The 25,927-nt window shown below is 30.4% G+C and overlaps 1 protein-coding gene across 3 annotated transcripts in view; it reads right to left on the bottom strand.

Moving 5' to 3' along the window:
* Nucleotides 1-582: 582 nt before the first annotated feature.
* Nucleotides 583-25,927, bottom strand: part of LOC111034945 (cytokine receptor-like) — a 54,267-nt gene continuing 28,922 nt past the window's right edge. Inside the window, exons 1-21 of one of the 3 annotated variants that reach the window (XM_022316395.1) lie at nt 25,057-25,201; nt 20,039-20,506; nt 19,138-19,276; nt 18,898-19,070; nt 18,621-18,778; nt 18,330-18,555; nt 17,993-18,170; nt 17,752-17,900; nt 17,525-17,691; nt 16,069-16,270; nt 15,817-15,972; nt 15,114-15,284; nt 14,796-15,013; nt 14,568-14,679; nt 14,259-14,492; nt 14,024-14,188; nt 8,189-8,270; nt 8,017-8,092; nt 6,846-7,127; nt 3,983-4,552; nt 583-2,261 (exon numbers count right to left, since the gene is read on the bottom strand). In XM_022316395.1, coding sequence (XP_022172087.1) covers nt 1,779-2,261; nt 3,983-4,552; nt 6,846-7,127; nt 8,017-8,092; nt 8,189-8,270; nt 14,024-14,188; nt 14,259-14,492; nt 14,568-14,679; nt 14,796-15,013; nt 15,114-15,284; nt 15,817-15,972; nt 16,069-16,270; nt 17,525-17,691; nt 17,752-17,900; nt 17,993-18,170; nt 18,330-18,555; nt 18,621-18,778; nt 18,898-19,070; nt 19,138-19,276; nt 20,039-20,506; nt 25,057-25,201 — 4,554 coding nt within the window. In that variant the 3' untranslated portion in view covers nt 583-1,778. Of the gene's footprint in view, nt 2,262-3,949; nt 4,553-6,845; nt 7,128-8,016; nt 8,093-8,188; nt 8,271-14,023; nt 14,189-14,258; nt 14,493-14,567; nt 14,680-14,795; nt 15,014-15,113; nt 15,285-15,816; nt 15,973-16,068; nt 16,271-17,524; nt 17,692-17,751; nt 17,901-17,992; nt 18,171-18,329; nt 18,556-18,620; nt 18,779-18,897; nt 19,071-19,137; nt 19,277-20,038; nt 20,507-25,056; nt 25,248-25,927 lie in introns of those variants that run through there. The other 2 variants (XM_022316394.1, XM_022316396.1) reach the window with 2 other exon arrangements.

Raw genomic sequence — 25,927 nt, 5'->3', positions numbered from 1 at the left:
TTGGAAGAATCACTTAGAGAAAAGAACACGCTAACTACATCTAAGACTTTTTTGTTCGAGACCAAGAGCAACATCATTGTTTAAAGACAATGCTAATTAAATATAATATTGTTAAATTCATAGCTATAGTTTTACCATTGCATTAAGAATTTATGCTTAAATTAAATAGGTTATTGACTTATTTGTTGAAGCCTGTTATGTTAACAATTATAAAAAAAAAAAAAAAAATAGACAATATTTAATTTCAATATCAATCTTTATGGCACCATGACAATATTATATGTATATTATACAAGTACAATATAATAAAATAATAAAGTATAAACAAAAACAAAATACTATTCTAATTATTTCAAATAATATAAAATAAATATATATATTATATTATATAATATGTACCTAGAAATAAAATAAAATAAATATAAAAATAAAATATGATGTTATTATGAAACAATAAACATTTAAAGAAATACAAATTACAATAGGTAAGTTTTAAAAGATAAAAATAAAAACAAATTTCTTTCAAAGTAAAACACTCAAAATATTATCTTTTAAATTAAACATTTTATTTATGTGTTTATGTGTATGTATGTAATATGTATGTACCTATATGTGTAACAAACACTGATACGTTTCTCTCACTTTTCGTCAAAAACGATTGGACCAACAAAAGCCGTCGTTGACAACAGACTTATATAAAATCTCACAATAAAAAAAAAACCCCGTATAATTTAAATTCATATAATTAGTGCTTGTGTATACTACTACTATAGTACTAATACCGCTGACTGAACACAATTAATTGAGCGCTATTTAACTTAATGTACAACAAAAATTTGAGACCCTCCACCAAATATCAATTTTTATACGTAACAAATGATTTACTTGTCCATAAGAACAAAGGTAGGTGATAATATTATTACATTGGCACATACACACTCATATACAGTATATATATGTGTGTGCGTATATACCACTATATGTTTTGAAAGTTATTAAGTATTTATTAGCCGTAAATAACAACTACGATTAAATTGTATATATTAGTGCTTTGATCAGTGACGTTAAGATATTAATGAAAATATATTTAAAAAATAAATTTAAAAAAAACACTGACACTTTGTTCAATCAATTCGGACGTGTTTCAAAATTTAATTTCGTCATGGTATATTGTTCAACATTTTTTTTTTATATAACCGATTGCTATTATACAATAACACTAATCGAACGCGCGGGCATTTGTCAAACATAATAATATTATATATTGATAGACGGCTGTTTACTACTCACTAACGTACACTACATTTTTAAAAATGATTGAGCATTTTTCACATAGGTAATTCATGTGTGTTAGGCGTGCATATCTAATTGTTTATTTATTCACCGACCTATAATTATTATAATTAACTATAGTAAACAATAATATTATTATATACACTTAGGGCGGTGGTGGTATATTTTTATAAAAAATAATAATAATATAATATGTACAGCAGACAGGAGTCGGTATCGTTATGATGATAATATTATTGTTACAATACTATGCGGTCACTTCGATGTCGGAATTTATTATTTTTAATCTCCTGAATTCTAAAAATGGTAAATGTTCACAATGTCAAGTCTGTTTTTTAACCGTTCAGGTTCTTACACTTAATTTAATAATATAATTACTACGATAATGACTATAACTAACTAACGGGAAAAATGTGTTTAATGGTTTTTATTGGACACAGAACACAATTATTATAAAATAGGGCGGCCACTACTGCAACTTAAGTTCATATTTGAGCAGCGGAAGTACCGGAACCGGCGTCCACCGACACGGCCGGTTGTTGGATGATGACGACGGGTTTTCCGTAGTCTATTCGTCCTCCACCCATGTGCAGGAGCCGCTTTTTCTCGGCCGCCGCGGTCACCATGTCCAGCATGACGTACGCCGTGCTCGAAGCGAGAAGCGTCGTCGTCGACGGCAATTGTTGTGCCGGCGACGGAGGTGGCGGGGGCGGCGGCGGCGATTGCAGCCGTTTCGGTTGCTGTTGATGCGGCGGCGTCGATGGAAGCGGCGGTAGAGGTACCTGTTGTTGTTGGCTTGGTTTGGTTTCCCCGGCGCTGACTCTGCCAAGATCGTTGGGGACACCACCAGCAACTGTGGCCGCTGCGATCATCATTTGTTTGCCACAATAACCGTCGTGTCGATTTTTTTGTGGCACTCGTAGCGATTGTTGTTTATCGTCAATGCGATACGGCAGCAGTTCACTTTCCTGTTAATAATTCGAAATTATTAAGATCGATTTTATCATTTTTTTTTTTTAAATTAAAACTCATGCGATCTACAATACAAGCAAATCGATTGGGAGGGTGTGTGCTGCGGAATTTCCCACCACCTCTGGCACCGGCCTCGTGCAGAATAAAATGGAGGTTGATTACATTTGACGAATAAAAATCTTCGGAGAATGCACAAGGACTTGTGACGTGCCTACCTAATCCCCACTGTTCCAATGTAACGTACAACTTGAACGATATCATGTATTATAATAGGTCATCCTAGTATGGTCGACTATAGTTATAAACCGGCTGTCCTCGACGCATAAATTTAACTCTCATGGAAATCATTATAAAGGATTACAAAAATGAGCCAATGACATTTGTAATAGTTAAGAGGATGTCGAACCTGTGTGAGTGTTGTATCTGGTCTTGAATACGCGTTAACATAGCAAATCTACGTAGGTACATCGGATTTTTACTACAGTTTATTTATAGTTAATATTAGAACACAGTATTACACAGCAGTGTTTAAAGTATGATGTTTTCCAAGTTCAAACAACTGTTAATAATTTGTAGATCAATAATTCTGATAAAACAAGTAGTTTGACATTAGGACCATCAGCTAAGTGTAATCTAGTATTAGTCTTTCAAATACCAGTTGTCTTATTTCCAAAGATACAATAATATATACAATTTTTGTACTCATTTTAACAAAATACGTGTGAGTACTTAATAATAACAAACCATATACCGAAATGAAATATTTAACATCAAATAATATTATTGCATTAAATGCAGCAGCCTGCAGTTATTATCAACCAACAATAATATTCTAGTCCCGATATTTGTATAAAATTATATAAATATTATATTCTAATACAATATATGTGTATTCGAAATGTTCACAAATTATTCAAAACAATCAGCCGAAATCGAGATATGTAATTGGTTTGATTTTATCCAATCTCTGTTATCATTTCTTAGATTACCTTGAGGTCATAGTATATATTCCCCACATACGACCCTTATTCGAGCGGTTATTGTGGAAATAGTAGTGGTGGGTGGTGCGAGTGCACACGAACTAAGTTCCAATAAAATCTTTTCAATATCGAGTCCCTATAAGAAAAATTCTATACGAGTATGATAAAAAATATTTTTTTTTGTTAATCTAAAAATATTTGATACATTTGCATTATGTGTGTAACTGTATAGTTATACTGTTTCATTACGTCGTTAAAGTAATAAATACATACATTAATAATTGTCTTATATCGGTACAAAATCAATTAAACTTTTTTAATATATACTCAAATCTCCTTTTGTTTAATTAGTAATAGCGCCGCATGCATGCATTTTTCCTCTAAATGTATTTTCTTTAGTTTTGACATAATTTATTTTGGTTAGGGCCCGTACCTACTTGGTTAGTGTTTAACAATGTTGGTACTTCTATTTCAACTAGAACTGTACAAAATCACAATCTAACACATAAGGTATAAATATAATATCTAAATACTCAATTTATATATATAATATATTGCTTTAATACCGGACTCAAATTAGTACATTATTTTTGTCCTCGTTTAGGTTTGGAACTAAATTCGTATACACCGGGTTGAAGTGGGTGGAAGGGGGGGGGACAACGCGTTAATATTGCAATCGAAATATTATAACTTAAAATCTATACCTTCAAGAATCATAGCGAAAATTATTCACTCGCCTGTTCGTGGTGTGAGCGATTTTCGTCAGTGACGGTTTCCGCTGCGGGAAATAAAAATTCCCTCGCAACGTCTGCAGCGGGTGATGGGTTACCGCCACCACACCGCCGGAGATTTTTGTCATTCGATTGTCGCTGGTCACCCACAAAACAACTGATGACCGCTGAAGGAGCGACAACACCGTCGCCGCGACTGTCACCGACGAATCGGCTTTTCGCGACGCCTTGACAAATGTTGCTGCCCTGGTAACCGTTACCGTTGGTTTGGTAACCATAACCATTGCTCTGGTAGCCGTTACCACCGGTGCTCTGGTAACCGTTCCCGGTGCTCTGGTAGCCATTACTTTTGCTCTGGTAGCCATTACCGGTGCTCTGGTAACCGTTACCGCTGCGGATGATGCTGCCGGTCGTCGGGGCAGTTGTTATCGTTGGCGTGGCGGGCAACGAAAAGAACGGCAAGACTGGCTCCGTGGGAGGAACCACCTCCAGTACTTCTTCTTCTTCGCTTTTCAAGCTGTTCCCGTCGCTAACACTCTCACTCTTCGTTTTTGGCAATGACGATGGCATAATGAGCTATAAAAAGTTAACAACCAATAAGGACGAGTTAGTGGCCATTTTTTTTAAATTAAAATACAATGAGTTTCCTCTAAATGCCTCCCTTAAAAAAAGTTAAAAATCGAAGCTCCTCGTACCTTACCTAGTTACTCACCCCTAACAGTGAGAAAATAATTACATAATATCATGTAAAATTATCGAGGGTAAAATTTAAAGAGGTAACTCTTAGGTTTCGCCACAAACCGTGAACATTCGTGATGATTGTTTAAATATTATAAAAAAAAACTTAGGAAATCGATCTGTTTCATAGTAGATTTCGAGTGTTCCTTGTAATTGGGTAGGTCATAAATGTTAAATTTTAATTCGATGATGTACACGAAAAACGATTCCGAGAGGACACCGTGAGTCAACCTACTCTATTTCTAAGGGTAGTTGATAATATATATATATATTAATGAAAGTAATTTATTTTTAACATTTAATATTTGACGAACGAAAGTAACCAACTGCTCTTAAGGGTAATGAATGATGACATACATAAAAACACCAAAATCTAGTTTAATCGTACCGCTTATATATAATCTAAAAACAATAATAAATATCTTATTTTATTATTTAAAAAATGATAAATAGGTATGGTTTTTATTTTTTCTAAATTCTTAGTAGGTTATTGTAGGTTTATAGTTTAACATTTATTCTCTAGACAAGAGGACACGCAATAAGCCAAATCTAGTATACAACTGAGGCTTACTGTGTCTCCATTCGGACACAGAAAACCTACTATAACAATGTTTTAAGTCGACTTAACAAATGATATAATATTACAGTATAAACGCAGAAGGCCATACGTACCATAGTCTTCGTAAAATTTGCCAAAAACGCCATTCGACAAACATAACAATTGTATTTAACAATTATTTGAGACGATAATATAATATTATGCAAGTGTAGGTATAATATATGTTAATAGCGTACCTACCTAAGTTAATAAAACATTTTTCGAGTTTAGTGTTATAGTGTGAAATCCCGATATGGTTAGACATTTTGACAACGGATCAAATTCTATTTTTTTTATACACACGTTTATTTTGTTTTTTTAATATTATATATTATAAATAATATTTTTCAATCATCGTAATTCACACATTTTTTATAGGGAAACTTGTATAATTATTTTAAATTTTAAATGACCAAAATAAAAGTTTTAATTTTAAATTTCTATTTTTGTATGAATAAATGTCATAAGTACGCCTTATAGTACGGATGGGTCGTGAAATTTTACATCAGGAAATAGTACACGAATTTTTCACATACACTGATTATGAATTATTAATTTGAGGGACGTTTATGTATAATCCTGGATTTTTCTCAATTCATTTATTTTGACAGTGAGGATTTTGAATTTCGTTTTCAGTAACGTTATCTTGGGAATTTATTCACAAACGAAAAAAAAACTATATGAATTGAGAAGGATTAATTAAAACAATATCATTCAGCAAACGTTATTGAAATGCAGTTATTCTCTGATTAGAAGATACCAATTGACTAAAAAAAAATTCGAAACATTAATTAAGTTAAGCTGTCAAAAAGTATTTAAACAATCATGTGTCACGAAAAAGCAAGGATCGTACGTATCCAAATCAAACATTTTATTTTATTTTAACGACGTAGGAGTATTTGAAAATTGAAATATGTCGATTTAGCTACCTAGTATTTTGTAAGCTAGAAGATAAGGCCATTTTTTACGAGTTACATTTTACAAAGCCTGTATGAAATACGGGATCATGGTTTTGAAACATTTTCGGAATCATTACCGACAATTATCCCACACTCTTATAATATAATAAATAACAACATAATATGCCAATTTTCGTCGAAAATATCGATCCCTCATTATAATTGTTTATTTAATGCCTCTGCGTTTTTTGAAAGAATTAAGTTTAATTGAAATTTGTTTAGTACAGTGCATAATTCCTTTCGATAATTATTATTCTAATAAACCATGTTTATATATTTTAATGATTTAAGCTATATGGGAAAAATGAACGAAAAATTATGTTGTTATAAGCTTAATAATATACTAACGTTGTATGTTATCAAAATATTTTTCATTATTCATTGATGGAGATTTTTAAATTTCATTTCAGAAAAAAGAAATTATTTTTCTTATTAATTTTATAGCGCTTGTGTGTAGGGAATATTTTCATCGATTTCCAATGAGTGTAAGTGCAAGACTATTCAGCCGTTTTTTTTTTCAGTGCATTCAATAAAAAGTCCCGGTAATATCTATCAATAACAATAATGTAATCACTTGATGTTTGCTGGACGAAGAGTCGTCGTCGTCGGCCACAGTGATGGTCGTCGAAGCCGTCGCGGGACTCCACCGAGATGACGGCAGACGCTCGGAACTGGCATTGGCGCTGCTGTTTTTCCGGCGATTCGACCCCGACGACACGTTCGAATTTCCGTTGTAGAAAGCTATGGTGGTGGCGTCAACATCGGCCGGCGCGTTGTCGTATATGATATGGCCGTCCTCTACGTAATAGTGTTGACCCGGCTCCGATATGGTTTCGCCGAAGTTGTTGTAATGGTCCTGTGTAGATTGGCACGATTAACAGACAATTACAACGATAAATTAATACTTGGTGAAACGGTTAACAAAGGGATCAAAAGCTGCGTGGAAAAAAAAACGTCGATGGGTGTGCTAGTTTTTCATTTTACCAGCGGCCTTAAAACTTTTTAGGCAGTGGGCCACTTATTATTTTAAAAAATCTCATTAGTATTAAAAAAAAATCAAGTATTAATTGGTTAAAAAACACATGCTACGCTTAAAATATTGTAGTAAAGACGGAAAGGTGGGCCGCGGGTTGAAGACCCCTGCATTAGAGAAATCATCGCGATTTCCGTCAATAGACAAGGGTAGTACGAACGAAAGCGTTTTTAAGAAATACATAACGACGGTAATTATGTCGCTGTCGTTGTTTAAATATTACTTTGCTTTGGTACAACTATAATAATAAAGTATACCGCCCTTATTGTTTGGCTTGTGGTTGCGATATGCCGTGAAAAGCTTACGAAGGCAGTAATTTGCTGGGACCCGAGTAATATTATAATTATTACCTATGCTGCCACAACAACCATTATTGCCATAGACATTTTGCCGGGTAAAATACACTTGACAAACCACAAATATGAATTTCGTGGTGTACTTTTTAAAGCGCTCTAATATTGATGATAAATAAACATATAACTTTGAGTTGACCCAGTTAACCGCATCCAACTTGACAAATTTCTTATTTTCTACCTTACGAACTTAAGCAGTTCAAAATGTTTCCGTAGGTACCAATTATTTAGAGTGAATATGATATATAATATATTTTCTAATAATGCACGACAGGAGCAAAACAAATGAATGTTGTTTAGACAGAGGCTACGTTAGCGAAAATTTCGCTGCAAATAATAATATAGACAAGTATACTTACAAATTTAAAATTGATGTTCAATGTGGGCGGTAGAACTACTTCTACGTTATGCATTACTTTGTATTTTCTCCAGAGTCTTATGAAATAAAACAAATATACATTATAATAATATTATTGTGAAGCGATATTGAGAAACAATATAAAATGTATTATTTTAAAATGCGAAATTTACCTGTTACCCCAGTACGTGGAAACAGTGGACAAAACGATGAACAAACATGACCATATGACTAAATGAAGCGCTAGAGGAAGACCTAAAGAAAAAACAATAACTTAGTAATACAGAAAAAACAATATAGAGAAAAAACAATTGGTCGAGATACGATACAATAATATCATAGGTCTACACAATATACGTTTTACAATGACCAGTGCTCACTGCAGTGTAATGGTGGTTTAAACAAGCACCAATAGTTTTATTTTTATTTTTTATTACTATTCTCAATCGTATTAGTAAACCAACATAATATAATAGCTCGACCATACAATAAGTTAAAAACTCGCTATATTTTGTTACAAGTACAAATAAAAATAAAAACAAAAAGTTTAAATGTATGTATAGCATGTACACATACATTGATGATAAAATAAAGTTAAATAAATTTAAAAACTAACATATTTATTATATCTTGAATATATGATATTGATTAATATTGTTACCGACATTAATATATTATAAAGGCTAAAATAATATGTCATGTTAAAGAATGAAACAATATTAAATAGAAGTCGATCAATATTAAAAAAATAAAAATAAAAATATGACGAATGACAGTGAAAAAGTGTTGGGAAAAATCAAGTCGCCACTTTTAGGTATAGGTACACACTATATTATTCAGGGATGATTTAAATAGATACTTAAGGATAATGTTTATCACTACCTTAAGGATAATCTGAGAAATCTGACTTCTGTTTCAAGATACATTTTGAAATTATTACGGTTTAGTGAGCAGTAAGTAGTTTTTTTTATCAATAAATTATAATCCAAAAAATAACTTACATGCATAATATTCGAGAATAAATATTTTATTCTGAATTATATTATTTAATATTAAAATGGGATAGGAATATTTAAGTAGGTATATAAAAATACTGGCTGTATTAAATTATTCAAAAACATTTTAGACGTAAAATAATAATTATAATAATCGGGACGACCGACGATCGCGGTGTACAATTCTATTTTAAATTTCATAATATAGCAGTTGGTATATTATTTACCATTAATATTTTTAAAAAATAAAATAATTTGGTTATGATTGTCAATAATTAATTTCTGACCCCGGCGTGTTTAGTATATTATTTGTATACGAAGTAGAGCAATAGAGCATGGTCGTGTCTGTTTCTACATTTCTATATTTTTCGATAATAATTTAGTAGGTAGATAATTAAGATACATAGGTAATTATACTAATTTAAATTTTTTATCTGCCGATAAGAATACAAATACTTGATTTTATTATAAAAAATAACTATGGCTATTTCATTTTAGGGTTTAAGAAATGTTGTTCTAACGGATTTCTGTTATTTTGTTATTCGAACAATGTTAAGCTTTCGACGACTAGACAATCTTAAATCTAGCGCCTACGGCTTTGGAGACGATCCAAAAAAAAGTAATGGCTTAGTAGATATATTTAAAAAAATATTTTTACTTTTTAAATGTATTAAAAATAATAAATTATAATTTTACAAGTTTATAACAAATATTATATTTAATTCAATGTGTTTACCAGGGATACATTGTACATTCCATACCCGAAGAGTGAGTTGTTGTTCTCGGTCGTTCCTTATTTGTTTATTTTATAATTTTTGTTTATCGTGCTGTCTACAATCGAATTTATTTTTAATCTCCTAAATTCTATAACTGTAAATTTTTTCAGTGTTGAGTTTTACTACCGTTGAGTGAAGTTATACACACACGTTGCAATAGTATAATGGTTTACCTACACTGAATTTCGTTGTATTAATATTTATAGCTAACTTAAAAAGTATACCGTGGACTCACTCGACGACATAATTTCTTTCTTCTGACATAAATTATAAAAGTAATTAAATAATTGCTGCTCTAAATTATAAGAACAAAAAATGGTTACATTTCTATCACTGTTGACAAATACGTAGTATCAACATGAATTTATTAGGATAGGTACTATTTAATAAAGCAGAAAATAGTCAAACCATCTTCAAACTAATTTTTAGGGCCATTCAAAATTCGTCCTAGTGAAAACTATTAAAAGGAGAATCCAGATGTCCAAGGACTAGGACTTACGCACTTTAAGACAATGCATATTTTTAATCATTATATATTAGGAAAGTGAAAGCTTTAATGTGCAATATATAATGCACGTGATTAACAACAAACGAAAGTACCCATTTATTTAAATAAAAAATACAGCTCAAAAAATTTAAAATATTTAAAGACAATGAGATAATTAAATTATTCACGTTCGGAGTCAAGATTTTTCGGAGCTTAAAAATATAGTACCAAGGTACTTATTTGCCAACACATCTTACAATCAAAAACTATGAAACTATGTATTTAATTAATATAAGATGTGCAAATATATGAAATAAGAATACAAAGATCACGGACATAATATCGTGCGTACTGTATAATTACTTTTATAACAATCGAATATTAGCTACCTAAACATTTCCTTTGTGTTATAATAATATAAGCGCGTAGATTACCGAGCCGTTTTGAATTATTACATTATGAATGTGTAATATAACACAGTGACATTTCATGTTTATCCATTTTTAGTATACATAAGGTCTGCTGTCAGAACTACACCGATAACGCCACATAAATTGAGTGGCAGTCCTTTGAGTAGCTCTTGGCCAAGAGCCGGAAAAAAGAGTAAGTGCCTTTGCAATCTCATCCCCGGTTCATATTATATTATCATAAAAAACTGACTAGCCGGAGTTGGTACCTACTATTACAACAACACACCGAAGTGATGCCCTGCGGGATCATGGTGTGGATCGGCCACCCTGCACTCCCCTTCTGTTTACGGACGGTTCGCGAAATTAAAACAATATAAAACTTTTTTATTCGCGCATCGCGTACCTCCTATATTATATATAAATAAAAAATAAGTCGTCGCAAAGACCCGAAAACCTTTTTCGTTCGTCCCGGGCAACGATATGCGCCTATTTTTATACATTAAAATAGTTAAAAAATAATTATCACATAATCATAAAATTGGTATACTTACTACCTAATAAAAATGCCAACGCTGCATCATTATAATATACTACTGCGGTGCACATACTCTGGTAACCGTTTATCATGTTGTTAAGACGTTACGAGTAATTAGTATTATACTATGTTATTATTTATTTTATTTTATTTTTGGTTTTACTATACTTAATTTGATGATACAATAAGCATAATACTCACAAATCAATGAATAATAATTATAACTTACAAATAGAAAACTGTTTTAATTTATTTTTATTAGACATAAAATTAATTATAAATTGGGTACGACTACTACTGCTGTAAGTCGTAACTAGTTTCAAAGGCTTTATTCAACATCATTTTTATTATACAACGAGATAATAATAAACATAAAAACTGAATAATTTATAGAAGTTTCACTATCATAGAAATTAGCAAGTGATTGACCGTAAGCTATATGTCCAATTTGGACGGCTAAATTACTACTAACGGAATATTTTTTCAAAAATATAATTTAAACATAAAATATTATACACTTGCATATTTGAACTAAAAATAATAATTATTAGAATAGTTAATTATTTTTTAAATGTGTGAAGCGTATATCCACCAGATGTCCAGACTGCAAAACGCACAACTCGAAATAAAAAATGGAAATCATATACAATTTCAGTAATAGGTCACCACCTAGATTACTTCATGCATGCTTTATTACTTATTACATTTAAATCTAAAAATTAATAGAACGTTATAAAAACTATACACAAGTGCTGTTATTAAAATTGTTTTCCCATAAGAAACTAAAATAGAAATATATAAGTAACTCAGCAGTACAGAAGGTGTCGAGTGTACCTTGTCATTGAGTAAGTTACTGTAATGTATGATGTTAAATTTGGATTCAATGATAAATCATCGCATACGAAAAATGATTCTGCTCGAAGACGATCTGTCAGCCTACATCAAATATATCTCATGATATGTTTTTTGATATTGGTATTGAAGTAAAAGATGTTACTACCAGTAATAGAGTAGGTTGACTTAGTTTTTATCGAAAACAATGCATTTGAAAATGTTATTGTGTGTATAAACATAGTTTAACGTTTCTAGTACTCCGAATATAATATTTTTTAAATTTTAGCTAAATAACTGAAATCCTTATTTTCTTCATCTAAATATCTAATTTCGTCCAAATTTGAACCTTAGATGTCTAAACACAAAAAATGTTTTATACATTTTTTTTTATTGTATGGACTTTGTTTTAAATTTTTAAACCTTACATATACAAACTTAACATTTTTATACATTTTTAACTACAAAATAATTTGAAAATGTTCATGAATTTTGTCAAACTTCGAAATTCAAATAATTGTAGAAAAAATCATGCCTAAATATTTTTAGATGGCTGTGACAACAACTCAGAAGGAACCTTGAAAATAACCATGTACCATGTATATAAAATACCAATACTTAAGTTTGATGAAAATTTAAAGTATCTACAGTAGTTCGTTCATGAATTACAACAATACTTGAAAATCGTTTGATGAGGAATTGTTATTTTACGAGTGAATATCCAATTTTGTCAAATTTTAAACTTCAGACGCTCATGAAAAATACTTGTAGAATTACGCTCAACTTTAATTTTAATTCGTGTGATAACAATTTATGAGGATCGTTTTAATAATTTATAAATTGTAGATATCAATATTGAAAATAGTATGCATTTTTAACTGTAAAATAATTTACACATCTTCTGGATTTTGACGAATTTCATCAAAATACTAATTTTAAACGTTTATAAAAAAATATTGCCACTTTACTTATGCTATACAAACTACTGAACTACTGCAAGAAATACGATTGTTGTAAAATCAATAACTTCTTCTGAACCTGTATCGTTCAAAGTATGAATTACAAATACACCATAATAAAAGGAAAAAAATGCCATTTATGCTATTTTATTTTATAACGCTTGATGGAGGACGTTTTGAATTTGACAATATTTCCAGGACTACAATTTTTTATTTTTACATGGTTTATTTAACTTTTAGAATACTTTTAAAATGTTGTGTACATATATTACGTTATTTTTGAAAGGTTGTAAATATTTGTTAATAATCTATATTTTATAATCGTGTACCTATTCTTGTAAAATATGAAATATATAATGCTTTATTATTGCAAGACTTATGATTTCATTGATTTGAAAAACATAGTAAAATATGTTATTATTTATTTTTAACTTAATACACAAACTTGTTGTAACTTTAAGCCTTGAGTTTAAATAATTTAAATTTACCCCAATGCGGATTTTTTCAAAATAAGCATATTATGCTTTTAATAATAATTTATTAAGATGACACTACCTATGCATTGTTGTCCCCGTCTTACACACGTCCGACATTACGTATTTTCGTCCACTAGTTTCAATAGTGTGCTGTTTGTTTTGATAATAAAGTGAATTGACCAATAAAATCTAATGTTTGGGTAACGACGTATCTATGCTCAAGCGACGGCTTTTATTCGATAGGTATGTTGATTTTCAGCGAGATATGAGTATTTATAGTTTGTGATATTTCACATGTCCACATCTTGTTTGAAAATTAAAATATCCAAAATATATCGTCGATGGTTAGCACAGATAAAATGTTCTTACCCATAACTCTGATAATAGGTTGAATATTGAAACTAGTAAACAAAAATTTGACATTTCGTACCTTTGTAAGACGTAGACGATAAACGCATGGGTAACGTCCTCTAAAAAATCCTTGTTTGGATGTTTGAAATGTTTAAATTTATTAAAATAAAATTGCCGTAGAAAATTACCTGGTAACACACAACTGACGGACCCAGGAACAGACCACTGACCATAATATGGCCTATGAGGATCGTTTGGATTGTTATTCACAGCTCGTACTGCAAATGAAAATGTTTGTTGCCCCCTATCCTGTTCATTATTACAATCCGGAACAGGCACACGGAACACGTTTGCTATGCGAGTAAAAAAAACAACCAATTAAAAATCCTATAAAAACCGAAAATCAAGTGCAGTGATATTTACAGTTGCTGTGGTACAAGAAATTGTTCGGATTTTCCTGTATTTGTGTAGAAGCCAAGGCGGTAGGTGAAGATGAACCGCTGTTTGTAGTTTGCGAATTTGTCGGTCCACTGTGATGCGCTACAATCAATTCGTAATAATCGACCGGACCGGCCGGTTTCGCGGGTTTTGGCCAAGACACAGCTATCCTAGTGCTGTTTTCGTAAAACAGATTCGGCTGAGAAACCCTTCCCGGCACTATAAATTAATATGCGTGTTAAACAACATTGAATCGTATCGAAATTTGAAATTATTTTTAAGCTTTTAACTCACGCCCTACAGCTGTTCGAACTTTTATGGGAAGCGAACGCTCCGAACAAACTGTTGTGCATGCTGTGATGGTAATTGTATAGCTTCTGTAACTTTCCAGGTGATCCAGACGACACTGAAAAATAGAATTGATATTGTATTAAATCATACTTATCGGATTTTTTTTTAAAACTGTGCGAATAATGAATTTATACGTCATGTTTGTATATACATGTATTAAAATATATTAACCTTTGTGTCATGAACGGTAATACGACGTTGTTCATTTATGACTTGCTGTTCGTCAAACGAATCAATCAAATCCTGCTGCTGTAATATATCGTCCAAATAATAATGGATATGGTAGTAACGGACAACACCATTCGTGAATTTAGGAGGCGACCACTGAAGAGATACGGTTGTATTGGTCAGTCTCGTGACATTTATTATTAGGTTTTGAATATCGGGTGCTGAGTATTAAACAACATTAATTAATAAACATTAATAACATTATACTGATCGAGCAAAAATTTAATTAGAAACAATGTGTCATAATATACGCAAATTTACCTCCTTCTAGAGTGGTGTTGAGCAAAGGATCGCTATGTAACCCTTCACCGTGTTTTGTGATTAATGCAATTGTAACCATGTATGTAGTGTACGACTTGAGGTCAGTAATGCTCGCTATTCCTCTGCTGTCTTGTGCCATCTCACCACTAACAGTCTTATTTAACATAGGTTCTAAAATGTAAAATAAATTATATTTTTATTTTTATTTACAAAAAAATAACGATTTTCACAACTCATTGTGTAATAATAATAGAAGTTCATTACAGAATTATTTTTCTAAAAGTTAAAATTTCAGTTGAATTTAATAATTCAGTTAATACAAAATGCATACTATATATTATATACTAACAATATATTATGTTTATAGTATAAATAAGTATTTAAGAACAACATTTGAATCTCAGTAATCAATACCTATAATAAACTCATTAATTAAATAAACATTTTTATATACATATTTATTCATAATATACTTTCAGTACAATTATTCAACATTTTCCTTCACTGACGTAAAAATAACTCTTTAATAACGAATATTTCGCATTTGATTTACACTTAAATACAACAGAATCTAATATTTATAATGAACATTATTCGATGTACGTTAATAAATTATTACAGAACAAACATTATGAAATTAATTTCGAAATATTATGTTGTATATATATAATTAGATAGTTAAATAACTATAATAATGTCTTACCTTTACAAGCAGAATTATTTATGGATACTACAGGACAGTAAAATATACGGAATCCTAGAACTGCGCCTATTCTATCAGAGCAGTCAAGTTTCCATCTCAATTCCATAGATGTCGAGCTAATCATATTTACCCAGACGTTTTTTATTTTTCCAACGACTAATCATAAAAAAAAAAAAAACAATTCATAAATACAGTATTGAAATCTACGAATTAAAAACTCAGCGAATAAAATAATCTATACTATGTTTATACTTTTGTTATGTAGTACTGTGCATGATGCCCATACCATCCCACTACTGATAGAAGTGGGCTGATAAATACTAGTAATGCCGGTGGTCTTTGGTGAGCTTTGACTGTTAGCGCTTATTGCAAATTGATAAATTTTCATATGATCGGATACAGTTATATTATAACAAGATTCTGAACTTGGTATATGCATCCAGTTCATGTAACCCTATATACACAAAAATCACAATTTATGAAAATTACATATAGTAAACGATATATTATGTCGTATTTTAATTTTTTTTGTTGGGAGAGGGATACGTTTGTTCGAAAATATTATAATTTTAAGTGTATACTTTAAGATAGTTGAAAACTATTTAAAAATAACTCTAATAAAGGTAGCATTAATAGGAACTATTTTTTTAACTGTTTCTCGCTTGACTAGTTGAAGTAACCAATAAAACAACTTTAGTTAAGTTAAAATCATGTTGACAAATATATATTATGTAACTGTAGTTAAAATAATTATTTACTTATTCTTTTATTTAATAGCCAAGCTCTACGCTGATTTTAAATAAAAAATAAACAAATGAATGTCATTGATTGATGGTTACGTGTAATTGCCAAAACCACTAAAGCTAGTGTGCAATGAAAAACGTATAGTAGAGTGTATTTTTAAAAACACTAAAATTTTTATTTTAAAAGAATGAATTAACTTCATTTTAACTGAGTTAATTTTACTAAAAGGATGTCAGCAAACTATTTGTTTTCTATATTTGCGTTAGCAAAACATTGTGTTTTAACTTCGTAAGCATATTAATATTAGAATGAACTTACTATAACCGATCATAAATCTTAAAGTTATGAACTTATTATCTGTGTTCATAGGTTGGCATTTTATACTAAAGTTCAATTTTTCTACGATATATGATCATTTTAAACCGTAATAATTTACATACTTAAAACTTAACATAAAATCCAAAATATAGTAAAAACGCCAACGCACAAGCACAGATCATTTCTTAACTCTAATATTAAAGATTACATCAGATTGGTTTTGTTGAACTCGTATTCTCTGCCACGTATGAGTAGGAAAGAAAACAAACAAATAGCGCGCAGTCATCTTCTTAATACTTTTTTCCCATATTAACTTTAACATTTTAGTTTTAAATAGGTGTATTTTTTGTTTACTATCAACTTACAACTCAATGTTCTTAATGATGATTAAAAGTACTCGTTACGTACGTAACGATAACACGTTGATTAACTCGAGTTAATGTACAATACATGCTTATGCAGGTACTCTAATTATTTCTGTTAGGCTCACTTAAATATTATTATTTTATGATTAGCAGACAGCATTCGAACATGTGACCCGTTCCCACTTTTAAATATGTACATGGGCTACATAATTATTATACATATTTAAGAATATTTACAAGTTGTGCTATTATACGCATAATATTATTTAAATTGTACATACATTGCACTGGTATGGACGGTCCTTATCATTTTCACACCAAAATATAGTATAATCATTGACTTGATTAGGAGCTAATAATTTTTGACTACTGGCATTTTTCCACGAAAGTTCAAATACACCTCGTTCATCAAATGCCATTTTTGTAAATGATAACGGTTCGTCAAGTTCTAATAACAGTCAACATTAAAACTCATTCAAACAATTTTAAATTGCATTTATATACTTACTGTTGGATTCATTGGGAACAAAAATTGTTGAATACTCTGTTGATAAACCTTCTTTATTTGATGAATACACAGTAAAATTGTACCCAATTTCGGTACTGAGTCCTTCAAACTTGGCATAATTCTTATAAGTTTCATTACTGCGGTGAATACTATATTGTGAAAAAAAAATGTTCAATTCAGTAATAAATTAAAATACATAAGAAAAGAAAATTTAAGAAATAAATTGAAAAATAGTACTAACATCGTTTTGTTATCTGGAGTTGTGGAAGTATAGTAAGCACGATACTCAAATGAGTCACCACATTTCTCGTTGTCTTCAATATTTTGCCAGTAAATGAACACGTCTCTTTTGGATTTGTCGACTGGTGACGTAACACACTCAAAGCTTCCAACATCAGTTCGTGGAGGTCTTCTAGGTACTAAAGGTAATTATTATTATAAGATATTAATTTAATTAATTATTATTTACAAAACGCACACTTATTATTTAAATGTTTAAGTTTAACAGACTTCATATCATACTGTGCAGCCTAGGTATGCGTGTAACCATATAGATAATAATTTATAAATAAACTTACTTGAAGGCTTGGTTTTCAAAGTTATGCAACCAGGAGGAGACCATTTATCCTCTCCACGAGCAACTGAAGAACGTACATATATGCGAAAATCGTAATGCGTGAACGGGTATTTTAAATCAGTTACATTAAAATAATAATAGTCAGTGTCACGTTCTCGACAATTCGAATAAGAATTGGTTTGATTGGATGTTGATGACGAATTACAAACGTCACTCACATTTACAGACTGCAAAAAATAAATGTTACCATAATATAATTTGTATTTTTATTGGGAAATGAATGAAAACTTACATGCCAATGTTCAGGATTGGAATCCCATTGAGACTTATATTCGATCTTATGAATTAGTTCTCGAGGAAAGGCTGTCATTGTGCCTACGGACCACCTTAGCATGGCACTAGATTGTGTTTTATCCACCACTGTAATATTAATAGGGCTAGCGGGGATAACTAAAGAAAATATAAAAAAATTTATTTTATTACCTATATTATACAATGTTACTATTTGAACGTAAAATTCTTGTAATTTAAACATTTTTCAAATAAAATATAAAGAATATGTAATGTACCATTGGCATAATGATGAAAACGAATAGGTGTAGTTGAATTTCCCAATACGTTATCGCCAAGTAATGTGAAGTAGTAATATTCATATGGTTGTCTATATATTGGCGTGGTAGAGAAATCCCAATAACAAGTATTTTCTCTGGAATCTGAATCCGTAGGACAATTTATAATAGTTCTGGAAAAAAAGGATAGGTACTTGCATTAGTTAGTAACCCTAACTATAAATTTCTATTATACATTACCTGCCTCCAGCACGACCAGGTAACCTGAAGAATAACTTATAGGTTGTTTTAATTGGGTTCTCTGGTTTTGTCCAATTGCATGTCAAACTAACCCAATTGTCAGATATACAAGAGAAATTTGTAATTGTGGCCGGTTTATCTAAAAAATCATAATTCAAATGAGAAACAAAAAAATAATTATTATTTATGAAGTGTATAAGTATAATGTACGTAAGTATATGCATTTTAAAGATCAAAATTAATAAAATGAGATAAGTATACTCGATTTTCAAAGATAACCTCACAATATGTTTTATATGTAACACAAATATTTAAAAGCACTTAAAATAAAATAATGTACTTGAAAATAGGTAAGTGTTATGCTTATACATAATGCTAATTATCTACTTAGTTCAAGAAAAACAAAATTTAGAATAATAATTAGAATTAAGTACTAAACGTATCAATTTCTGCATATCAGACAGATACGAAAATTAATTTGAACAATTGCACTTCAGCTATGATTAAAACGGTAAAATTGACTTATTTACTGCAGACACTTAAACAATAAATCTGAACTGATGGTTACAATATTTTATTATGAGAACAAAGTTAATTTAAAAAAATTATGTATTTATTTATTACATCATAATAGTTGCCATCTTAATCCAAAATATTTTGATCCCGAGCAAATTATAAACACATGGAAAGCATTTTTTTCGATGAAATCGTTGTAAATATTATAATATGTAAAAACGTACACATATTATAGAGTTTAAAACGATTTTTGTTACAAATAATAATCATTCGCTTTTCATTTGATGTACGAACACCGCACAAATAAGCGTTACTTTACATAGAGATAAAAACGTCATCGGGCAATGGAAAAAAGGGTTCGAATAAATATAATGAGGTAACTCACATCCAACGGCAACGCTGTTGAGACACACCCCGACCTCGGAGGATTGTGACACCAGCGAAGGGGGTCCACTGGTTTCCAAGCTCGTCGGCGGAGGGGTGGGGAATGTCGTCGGATCGCTTGCCGGTGTGGATAGTAACTGAGCACTACTGATATTGTCATAGCTATGATTCGGGCCCACTTGATGGTCAAGTAACAGCGTACAATAATACGTATCTAGGCCAGCCGGTGGATCGGAGATGCGTAATTGGGCCGCCGTTGCATTGATAATCGTCATGTACTGTTTGGACACGCGTTCGGCGTTCTTGTAGAACATGATCCGCTGGCTCGGCGTTTTAGCTTCGCCGCCGTCAGTGGAGTCATTCCGAAACAGGCTTTTCACTTTTTCATTGTCCGGGTCTAAAACGCAAGTGATTTCCAGGGGGGTGCCGGAGCCGTATTCAATGACAATGTCACCTCTCGGAACGGTTACTAAAATATTATCAACACACATCGATTAACACATATTATAGGTACCCTGCATTAACATAATATAGACTATAGAGGTATTTGATAGATTTCTGAATAAGTTTCGTCAATAACCGAGCGAAACATACTAAATTAACAATAATAGACATTTTCTAATTACAACATTTTCTTTGTATATAAATCATAACATATTAAAGAAAAGCATATAAATATAAAAAAAACCAAACACAAATAATTGTACGTAAATAGTAAGTATGTATTTATTAAAATGGATTTTGAGATAATATGTACTTCTATATTAAATACCTGACTACTGATTCAATAAAATACCAAGATTATAAAAAGTTCAAAACAATTTTAAACTGTATTTAGAATTACTTTTTTGGTTACAACTAATCGTTTCGCCCAAGGTGCATAATACTCAGATGCATGCATATATAGCGTATTGCATTCTACATATTAATATGCAGACGAACTATATATTGCGCATAACTGTACAATTGGTGATCTCTAATGATATGCATATTAAATTAAAAATATTACTTTTTTTCCGTATATACAATGTATACTATAATTATGAATTATTTATATGTTGATGGCAACATTTTTAGTGGCGCTTATTGTTGACCCTCAATTTACGTACCTAATAATTAAAATGCTTCAATACTCCATTATTAATTGTTTGGTTATTTGTTCCCCTCTAAAATGGTCTGGATTATCAAAACCGTAAAAAAAATGACAAAATTATTTTGAGCTTATATAAAAAAAATCTAAGTATAATGTATATATTATATCATAATAAGCAATAATAGTTTAGGTAAGTAACGGGATAATAATATTCATATATTGTATCGAAATAATCTTTTTCCTAGCTACATCTATAATGATTCGAAATAAAAAAGGGGAAGCAGATAATACCGCTTTGCTGCACAGTAGTAGTCGAGTATACTCAACATTGAGTAGGCAACTGTAATAGTGCAATGATGGATGTGTTCAATTTGAATTCAATGATAAATCATTGCATACGAAAAACGATTCTGATATTAGACGGCCTGTCAGCCTATTATCATATTAATACCTACAAATGCATTGCTATTAATTATGATATTAATTTATTACACTATTAATAATACGAAATTAACTATAAATGTGTACCTAATAGCTTAAATTAAAATAAAGGTTTAGAAAATATCAATGAATAAAAATCAAATTTATATACTGTTCAGATTTTTTGGTTCTGATAAAAGAAAAAATTATAACTATAAAAATTAAACACTACAAAATAATTTGAAAATTATCGTGATTTTGACAAATTTGGGCAACATTTGAATTTAAAATCTTAATAAAAATAAAACGTTCCTATGATGTACCTACATTTAATATTTTTAAATTAATATGATAAAAACTAATGAGGAACTTTGTGCTAAATTTTCTAATTATTTGTCAAAGTGAAAATTTTTCTTTAATGCTTATAGAAAACATCAATAGGTATATCACAAGTCAAAATACTTTAACAATTATATTATGGGTAAAAAATGCTATTATAAACATTTGGTGAGTATTGAAATTTTCAATTAAAACAGAATTACAAAAAAAAAAAAAAATAACGTTAAATGAGAAATTCGTTATTTTAAGCATTGAATCCGATGTTCTTAAAAACATTTAGTGAAAATTTCAAGTATATAAGGTTATTTGTTTTTGAGTGACACCTAAAAAACAAAATCAATTTCGTAAACTAGTTTTGCGTGAAAATGGCCGTTTTTAGACAATTTTTATCCACTGATTATCGAGTAAAATAATGGGTATTTTTAATTTTGATATTTCCAAAGTAACAACAAAATTCTATTGTCTATCAGAAGTCAACTTCAAAGTTTAGAGTAATGTTTTTAAAATATTTTGAGTTTAAAGAAAACAAAAAACACATACACAATTGTAAAATCAATAAATTTATCGCTCTATTCGGAATATAAAATGAACATTCTAGATCAACGATTAAACAATAGGATACAATACAACGAGACTGACAAAGCGCGTATTTATCAAACATAATTTAAGTAGGTACTCTGGTACTAGGATTTTAACAAGTACCTATAGTACTAAGGTACCTTAGAGTTTTCCAAGTCAATTCTGTGCAAACGATATTGATGAACTAAGTCGTGAAATTCAACCGACAGCAAAAGACAAATAAGATAACATTAACATTTGGCGTTTATCAATCAACATTTATAAAAGCCATTATTATGAGGACCATTATCGGAATATTCGAAGCAGTTATAGCTCACGTAGTACCTATTCACATAACAGTTAGTGTTCAAGCAAAGTGTACGGTCAGGTCAGCACACTCACAATATCCGAACGAAACGGTTCAGGAAAAAAAAACTCTTGCGAACCAACCACATCTCAAATGACATACTTAGTGACGAATGGTCTTCGCTGTTTTTGAAATTGGCGTTTCTAATTATTTCAATTTCGTGATGTCCACGGTGTTGTTTTTTTTTTATTCAAGCGAATCGACCACATCAAAATTCAAACAAAGAGAACATCGTCATGCCGTTCGCAGCAGGTTAGGTACGTTATAAAATATATTGTATAATAATAATAGTATTGTGGTGTTAAAATTAGAATATAAATAATTAGCAGTATCATACGCCAAAGTAGTAAAAATACGACAAGAGTCCAGTCGGCAGTCAGTCGGTCGTGTTTAAATGGTGCCGTCAAGTATACTACGTATTATATGTTTGCAATAAACTACAAAAGCTAATGGTTTCAATATTTTTTTTAAACATATTTTATCTGTGGTTCTGGCTGTAGTGTAGACACGACGTTGTCACTTTTACCAGTACCAATAAGAAGAACAAATCTTTCGCACTCAGTCGCACTATAGTAAAACAAACAAAATAACTAAAACGTACGGGAAACAACCGAATCGATATCTGAAATAACAATACAGGCAATGATTTGTTGAAATATTATTCGTCGATGGCTAGCGAAATGTGGCTTATCTGTATAATATTACAGTAATATTGTGTATACATGTATATATTTTATTTTATTTTTACTAGTTTATACTCAATTACAAATGTATATATGATAGGTGATGATGTTAAAACGGGTTTAGATCCTCAGATACTTGTATTTTTAACTACCTATGTAGTAAACAAAATACTCTGACCATCTTAAGATGCACAGCATCTGTGTATTTATTCAATTAAAACCGTTTTAACGTCACCATTTTAAAATGTATTAATAGTGAGTAAATATCTTCCAAAATATTATGAAATACTTAACAACGAACAACAGCAGTACCTACCTATACCTATGTCACATATTATTAGTTATATTCAGTGTTATTACTTATTATACTAGTTAACAACTAGTTAATTTAAAAATAAAAAACAGAAACCTTTCTTTTCAAACGTTCAACAAAGTAAAAAACAATTGATTTATTACCAAAAATGAGATATAGAGACGGCTACATTTTTTTATCCGAGAAGGGTAAAGTTTAAATGACACTGATAAAAATATCGAGAACGATTTGTAATGAATGAAAAAATAAAGCTTACAAAAAAAAATGGATATCAATATTTGCAAATCTTTTACTGTTGCCCCACCAAACACATAAAAAAATGTATCGAACAGTTAAAAAACTCATGTACATTTTGAACATAACACCATGTAAGTACCTATAACTAAATTGTACCAAAACCATAGATAATATATTAAAATTAAGTACTAATAGCATTAAGTAAGTTTAGATAGGTACAACATACTAAATAATTATAATAAAATAAAAATGTGAATTTGTAAAAAAATTAAAACTATTAAATATAGAGTATTAAGTGTTCTATTATATAGAAATAAAAGATTTCACGTTATTATCGTCCTATCATGTGTATTATTATAAGATGGTTGGCTAAAGTCACTAACATTTTCTGAAGTCAAGCATCGGCTGGAGTAGCTAGCTTCCGGATGGGTGACCACCCGGGGTTTTAGTGATGAATCCTCGCATCCTCGCCACATTTAGATGTGTTCCAAACCAACCGTACCCTCCTCTTAAGTAAAAAACCAACTAGTATACTAGGCTAACGACCTCAGATGTTAAAGACTTAACTCGTTAAAGAAATAATATAAAAAAAACATAATAATAATATATTACGTGCCAATTAAATATCAATTATTATTTTATTTTAAGTCTGCATCGTTTTGATTATTATAAAAGTCGGATAGCGTACAATGTATTTTTATTAATGCACAGTTGTTATTTTTTTCTTGGATTCATGTTTTATTTTTGTTTGACAATTAATGCAATTGTTGTATAATATGCTGAAGTATTATAAATTGAGTTAAGTTCGGTGTCTTGTATGGATAAGCCACCCTCAATAATATTAGGTAGGTGCTTCCCATATAGCTATGAATATTGCCAATTTTATAGTAGACAGAGACACCGTCATTTGTCAGAAAATGTGTAAAACAATTGCATCACACATGTAGAATAATTATTTCCTAAGAGCTTTAACAGCCAAATGTTTAAAAGCAATAATTCTTATTCTTACCTCCAGCTGATTTAATACCCGGGCCACACGTTATTGAAGTGTTCGCCAAATTCACAAATAATGTAACCGTCATCAGTGTTATCCATGGCGGTCTTGGTGGCCACCAACTGTGTCGGTGACTTCTTATATATTGTCGTTCCCCCATGTTTACATCTCCATTACCATAAACGTATTGTTGCGTTCAGTAAAACCTGTAATAAATAATAAATGGTATTAAAAAAAAAACAAATTTGACGTTCTATAATATTCGAGCAGTAACTGCACAGAACTAAATGTTTACAAAATACAAAGGCATCTCCGATATTTATATTAAATACATTTATGGACCAATGAGTTAATAATAGCCCATTCAATAATTATTTAAAAACGTCTACTACATTGTTTATGTATATATATTAATGTACAAGATCCACGAGGACCATCAATTTAATTTTAATCATAAAGCATTTACTTCAAACATCCTTCCACCTAGTTGCATCTAAACATAATGTATGTATGTATATGTATACATTTACAATATAATATATACATTAAATAGTTGAATGAGAAATGTTATTATGTAAATAATCCTTTAGCCTTTTAGATTTACCAATATACAAAGCATGTTAAATTTCCGCATGGTTTGTTAAATTAATTCATAGCTATGTTAATTAATAACTATATTCCCACATTTCTCTAATAACTAATTGTCTTTTAATTATCTACCTTTGAAATATTACCCATGCAACGTTTTCAGACATAATAATTTTAACCAACTTTTGGATTGAGATTCAGTTTTTATTTTCAATTGTTATGTAGTGTGTTATTACTTACCATACAATTAAAAAAACAGAAATAATAAAATACTGCAACTATAATACCTTCCTATTAC

The sequence above is a fragment of the Myzus persicae genome, unplaced genomic scaffold (assembly GCF_001856785.1).
Source record: "Myzus persicae strain clone G006 unplaced genomic scaffold, MPER_G0061.0, whole genome shotgun sequence".
In the NCBI taxonomy this organism is placed as follows: Eukaryota; Metazoa; Arthropoda; class Insecta; order Hemiptera; family Aphididae; genus Myzus; species Myzus persicae.
The sequence above is the reverse complement of the archived record's forward strand: the minus strand, read 5'-3'. Positions and strand labels throughout refer to the sequence as shown.